This window comes from Rhinopithecus bieti, unplaced genomic scaffold (genome assembly GCF_001698545.2).
Source record: "Rhinopithecus bieti isolate Rb0 unplaced genomic scaffold, ASM169854v2 scaffold_72, whole genome shotgun sequence".
NCBI lineage: Eukaryota > Metazoa > Chordata > Mammalia > Primates > Cercopithecidae > Rhinopithecus > Rhinopithecus bieti.
The window spans coordinates 275,120-281,848 of record NW_016803042.1 but is presented as its reverse complement, the minus strand read 5'-3'; the positions used below and the strand labels follow the sequence as shown (position 1 = coordinate 281,848).

Sequence of the window (6,729 nt, the reverse complement as noted above, 5' to 3'; positions counted from 1 at the left end):
AAGAGAAGAGAAGAGAAGAGAAGAGAAGAGAAGAGAAGAGAAGAGAAGAGAAAGAAAGGCTGACTTTGTTCATTTTGGCAAGGTTGTTTCTATATTTGAATAATGTATGTTTACTATCATTCTTTTACCTGTATGGCTTGTGTATTTATCTGTAATATTTTGGTGGCCTAAAATAAGTTCATATTATCTGTCAAGAAAAGTTCCCATTTGTTTTCATTCTTCAATGAAAAAAAGTAATCAAGATCCAATAAGCTTGATGCACCCCCCTCACCCACCCCATGAATAGTTTACTGCGAGATTCAGAAAAAATAATCCTAAGCTTCAAATGAATGTTTTCATCCACACAATCTGGAAATCAAGGAACTGCAGAACTTTGATTGTGACTGCTTTGATTAACTGATGTCGTTAAGTCTAAAGCTGATTATTCCAAGAATATAAATATGTGAATTATTTTAATAGTAACGGCAGGTTGTGTTTTCAAATGCTTAAGGTTCTTTTTTCCAACTGTCCATTTTTATTTAAATCTACATATTGAACTCTCAAGCTTTTGTCTTTAAACACTTTAAGAACATTACAACTGTTTTTATGTCCAGTATCTAATCACCAGAAATGGCATTATAGAAAAGATACACAGGCTGGGCGTGGTGGCTCACGCCTGTAATCCCAGCACTTTGGGAGACAGAGGCAGGCAGATTACCTGAGGTCAGGAGTTCGAGACCATCCTGGCCAACATGGTGAAACCCTGTCTCTACTAAAAATACAAAAAATTAGCCGGGCTTGGTAGGGGATGCCTGTAATCCCAGCTACGTGGGAGGCTGAGGCAGGAGAATCGCTTGAACTCAGGAGGCAGAGGTTATAGTGAGCCGAGATCGCACCACTGCACTCCAGTGTGGGCAAAAAGAGCAAAACTCTGTCTCCAAAAGAAAAATGAAAAGAAAAGATACACAACAGGTTTTTAATGTTTCTATTATGAGAGCACCTGATACTCTGTTTAGTAGTCTTACTCTACTAGTCAGGTGAGCCAGGTGGCTCACTCTAATAGAAAAATAAAGTTTTCTCCTAATTTATTGTCTGTTCCCACTTGCATTGCTGCATTTTACTGCTAATTTACTTCCCCAGGAGAAGTAGGGTATTTATCTTCATACATTTGCAGACATGCACAAAATACCTGAAGAAGTCCAACATTGGTCTCAGAATTGTATAATTTAAACTTGTTGAATGTCATCTGAGATGGAAATAAACCATCTTATAGGCCTAATCATCTGATTTATAAACTCCAGAGGTTTCAGCAACATATTTATTATATTTCATTACTATCATAGATAGGTTGCCAATAGTATGCTTGTTCTCTCAGAGAAAAACATCAAAACTTTTAACAATTTGTATTGATCAGACTAGGAATTCAACTGTCGGGTAAAATTAATGTAAAAATAAGTGAAGATAAAATAATGTAAGTATGTATAGCTTTATTTTAATAACTGAGAAAAAACTGTAAAGTTGCTATCTAAAACTTGAGAAAATGTGAACTACAAATACCTAGAATATTTAATACAAGTAAGCTACCCTCTGTTCCCATGACTGTGGAACTCCTAGCACAGGGCATACAGATAACATTAAGGTCTTTTAAAAGCCTAAATGAACAGTCTTCCTCCCTTTAAGGTAATTTCCTGCGTCTTATCTGTCACACATAGAACAACGTACTTTCATAATCAAACCCTGTTACTCTGGGTCTACTTACAGTTCCATGAATTCTGAAGCATCCTTACTTTACCCTCACACAAAACTTCACCCCTAAGAGATGTGTTCTAAACATTTCCAGGGGTATGAAGTTTGGTGTGTTTTTTTTTGTAACTACCATTTTGTAACATTCTATTTCATTTGACTTACTATAATCAGAAGGATTTCTTTAAAAATAAAAACAAAAGACAACCACACACTTTTTTTGGACTTACCGAACTCAATCTGCTTGGCACTGGACAAAAAGTGGCTCACAGGCCATATTACACAGACACAGAGGTGCATTTAATCCAGTGTGCTACTGACACCTCACATTCAGAGCAGAGGGTCATGACCTTGCCACCCGCCATCTCACTCTTTTTTTTCCTTTCCCCATCCCTCCTACTTTCTGAATGATTAGTCACCTTGCTCCCCAGAATTGCTTCATTCCTGGGATTCCTTTTTGTCAAAGGAAGAATTTATGCAGAATTTGAACAATGTCTAACTTTTTTTAACAGTAGCACCTAGTAACTACCTTTCCTTTGCTACCCTGAGCAAATTTTCAATTCTCTCTCCAGAATTCACTTTTTTTTTTTTTTTTTTTTTGAGATGGAGTCTCACTCCATCGCCCAGGCTGGAGTGCAGTGGTGTGATCTTGGCTCACTGCAACCTCTGACTCCCAGGTTCAAGCGATTCTCCTGCCTCAGCCTCCCGAGTAGCTGGGATTACAGGCATGTACCACCACACCTGGCTAATTTTTTTTTTATTTTCAGTAGAGACGGGGTTTCACCATGTTGGCCAGGCTGATCTCAAACTCCTGACCTCAGGTGATCCACCCATCTCGGCCTCCCAAAATGCTGGGATTACAGGCATGAGTTACTGCGCCTGGCCCAGAACTCACTTTGATCACAGATACTGAAAAGCAGCTTCACCAAGGAAATCACCTAAGATAATAGTGTGCCTCAAGTTTTATGGTGGATTTTCAAAGAGGCTGTAAATTGCATTAGGAGATTGTTCACTGTCCTCTACAAGTAGTAAATACAATTTAAAACACAACTTTCTCTCTACTCAGATACCCCGGGGGAAGGACTATGTAACAAGTAGTACTTTTAAGGCAAGTGTAATAAATAGGATACGGACACTTTTAATTTTTCCCTTTGCCAATACTTGCAATTCTTAAACGTCTTCTGTTTATTTCAGGAAAATATTTTAACTATTAGCTACAATACAGAGTTACTTCACAATGCTGCTATACACCTCTGAAGGCCCCCTTCCCAAAGAGTTACAGCCAACTTTAAAATGTTCAGCACAGTTAAAAATAACACCAAAAGTCACTGAGTGATTTACAATGAAAATCACTAAGGCATTGGAAAGAAGTCAAAGGGTTAAAGACCCTTGCAAGATACTCATCAACAAATCAGTCACATTTATCTCATCTCTGTTTTCAGCAGGTTATCCACTGTCTCAGCCATACAGGTTTGTCAACAACTCAGAATTCTCCAGGGCCCTGGAGTTAATAGCAGTTAACATCAGGGTCTTTTCTTCCTGGAATTTCTTATGTTGACACAGGATTTTTTCCAGACCAGCACTGTTTCAACAATTACTTGTCTGTTTCAACTTGAGAGACAGGATAATAATATGGAAATAATAAAAATTGTACTCAGAACCACCACGAGCCCCCAGACCTTTTCAAAGAATTTTAATTAAACAATACATAGGAACCACCCCTGGTAATTGTTTCATGGCATGCTAATGTTAAATTCCTTTGAAGCTGATTTCCTTTTTGAGTCTCAGAAAGCTGAGGCTTTAAAGTAAGTAGGTGTTGTTTGCTGCCTTATCTCTTTGCCTGATTTGTACTTCTGTGTAAGCTGCAGAGTGTATTTCAGCTTACTGGAAAGCTGCTGTTGCAATCAAAATATTTCAAACGCTTTGTTCCTTAGTTGGAAGAGCCAGTCAAGTAGTTGCCCCAAGCATTATAGCTGAAGGACCAAGATAGCACCCTTTGTTCTACCATATCAACTCTGTGAACCGTGAAATATTCATTCTGTTCCCTCTTAGAATGATTTTTCTCCAGTTACCTCCCTATGTCCAGTCCTACTGAATTTTTGAGATCTTCCTCCAGAAGCTTTTCAAAATTTCCTGCTACAAGGAGTAACTTATCTTTTTTTTTTTTTTTTGAGACGGAGTTTCGCTCGCTCTTTTTGCCCAGGCTGGAGTGCAACGGCGGGATCTCCACTCACTGCAACCTTTACCTCTTGGGTTCAAGCAATTCTCCTGACTCAGCCTTCCGATTAGCTGGGATTACAGGCATCCCCCACTAAGCCCGGCTAATTTTTTGTATTTTTAGTAGAGATGGGGTTTTACCATGTTGGTCAGGCTGGTCTCAAACTCCCGACCTCAGGTGATCCTCCCGCCTCGGCCTCCCAAAGTGCTGGGATTACAGGCATGAGCCACCATGCTCGGCCAATTTACACTTCTAAACTCCATTAATATATTAGCCATTCTTTTAGGTCACTTACTACTTTTATTTGGTAATGTATTTTCTAGCAGTTGACTTCCTTCTTTAAACTTTTTGCTTTAAAGCAAGCAGAGTCTTTGTGCTTAATTCAGCACCTGCACAGTGCCCAGCATGAACAACATACTCATTTGATGCTTGCTGAATTCACCACACAGGTGATGCATTACATTGTAGAGAGAACAGATTGTGTGAGGAGTTGGGATTAAATTTCCAACCAATGCTGACAGACACATACTTCATATGTGAGATACATTCTCATATCTATCTCACACAATTGTTTCAAGAATATAATGAAGATTCTGAAATAGGCATATAGTAGATGCTCAGCAACATTCCCTTTTCTTCTGTTCATGGCTCCATTCCCTCCACTTATGGAAGAGTTGTATCTGCTTGCTCTCTTCCTGGCTGGCCATTCTCATGGATAAGAAAGAATATCTAATATGCCTCCTGTGTCCCCCATGCAGAGGAAGCTGATTTGATTTCAGTTTAGCACTGGACCTATGGGCGCAGAGAATGAATGGGTGTGATGGCTCCACTCATCAAAGACTGGCCTCACTCATCCTGGAGTCTTCAGTCAGACTCCTAAGTCTAAATATAAGGTCTTTCCCTCCATGTATTGCAGCAGTTCTGTGTTTTCTAGACCTCCCCAGCCTTTCAGAAATTCCTCAATTTTATTTAAAGAAAAATGGGAGGGAGCCATGGAGAGGCTTAGCATCTAACAAATCCCGCTTTGTATTAATCATTTTAAAACTTAATGATCAAACTGATAAGTTTAAAAATCAGGTTTGGGAGTTTAAATACCAGCTCTGCCACTTACCATCTATGAGAGCTTCAGTATTACTTAACTGCTTAGTTTCCTCATCTGTAAAATGAGGATTAAAATACTAGCTCACAAGTTTTTAAATATATATATATCTCTCAAATGAATGCAAACCACATTGCCCAATTCTTGGCACATAGTAGGCCCTCAGTTATATTAACTACGATCATTGAACATCTTCTCTTTACCTTTCAAGTATGTTAACACTGACTACCTGATCCTTTCGGATTCTTTTACATGAACAGTATAGCCTCCCAGACTCTGCTGTTTGAAACCTGTGGTCTGGCCTGTTAGAATTTTTCTATTTTCCTAGTAGAAATTAGAATGGGCTAGCCTACATTCGCCAATGCCCAAGTTTACTTCATACAGAAACAATTGCATATTGCAGGAAACAGATATTCCAACTTAATTGCTCAATTTCTTTCCTCTCCTTTTTGCTATAATAAGCCAACATAGTGCTTTTATAATGCAAACTCACACACACAACAACAAGTAAAACAAGGGTTACTGAGTTGATCTGATCACCTGACTTCAGCAGGGGAGAAAAGGATACATCATGATCTCTAATTTTTACAAGTGGCTTGCCATCTTCTTTCCCTTCCACCTCCCCCGTCCATCAATCACGAACATAGTGTGCGTGTGTGTGCTTACACCCCTTTCACCTCCGGGTTTAATTTTTTGGAGGGATCAGCCTTGCACCACACCCGCATTGGTGGGGGTGGGAAGCGCAGCTAGGCGGCCAGGGCTGTTGCCGGCAGGGCCAAAGTCCCCTACCTCCCCCTCGGCGTGTTTGTTCCCTGGACCAAAGCCTCCTAGCCACTTTCTTCACTCCCTAGATCCACAACTCGCCTCCTACACAGGGTGGAGCGTCCCGAAGTACTTGCACAAGACAACACAATCCCAATTTATAGGTTGTAGGAGCGCCAGTGCTGTCGGTTTTTTTTTTCCCCAAGATATTTATGGGGGTCATGAACTATTTAACATATCTAATAAAAGTGAAGGGCTCCTTCTCCCAGAAAAAGATCGTACATACCAAAATTCTGCATAGCATCTCAAGGTGTTTATAGACTCCCTGAACCTCCAAATGAAGTCTGCACCACCGAGGGGTGTGGACGGGGGGGTGGGGGGGTAGAAAAACAAAGCGGTGAAATCTTGAAGTGAGGTCTTTAACACTGATAGATATGTACAATATTTAATATATATAGGTACCTATATGACAAAGCTGAGTAATAGGTTATGGAAAAGAGTGCTTTCCACAAGCAAGTCGGTCATACCGAGGACGGCGAGCAACAGGTGGGCAGAACATGGGGTCCCGCACTCCCAGCACGCGGGGTGAGGGCGGGATAGGAAGAGGTGACCGGGTGCGGGGCAGGGGGCGGCGCCGGGGAGCGGCGGGCTCCACTCACCGTTGGCCACGGAGCTGCGGCCCTTCCGGGCGAGGGTCTGCTGCACCTGCTCCTGGATCCGCAGGCTCTTGACGGTCTGGCCGCCGCGGCCACTGCTCCCCGCGAGCTTCAGCTTGGCCTCGGAAGGCAGCGCCAGGCTGGAGCTGTCCAGTTGTCCCAGGATCTGCTGGCCCAGGACGGTCCGGATGTAGCCGTACTCCGCTGGGGCGCCGGGGGCTGCCATGGGGCCGGTGGGGGCGACCAAGCCGCTCGCCTGCCTCGGGACTCGC

The 6,729-nt window shown here is 41.9% G+C and overlaps 1 protein-coding gene across 1 annotated transcript in view; it reads right to left on the bottom strand.

Annotated features, from left to right (window-relative positions):
* Positions 1-6,723, bottom strand: part of PKP2 (plakophilin 2) — a 117,599-nt gene extending 110,876 nt beyond the window's left edge. Inside the window, exon 1 of the mRNA XM_017886048.1 lies at positions 6,461-6,723. Coding sequence (XP_017741537.1) covers positions 6,461-6,683 — 223 coding nt within the window. The 5' untranslated portion in view covers positions 6,684-6,723. The remainder of the gene's footprint in view (positions 1-6,460) is intronic.
* Positions 6,724-6,729: the final 6 nt, after the last annotated feature.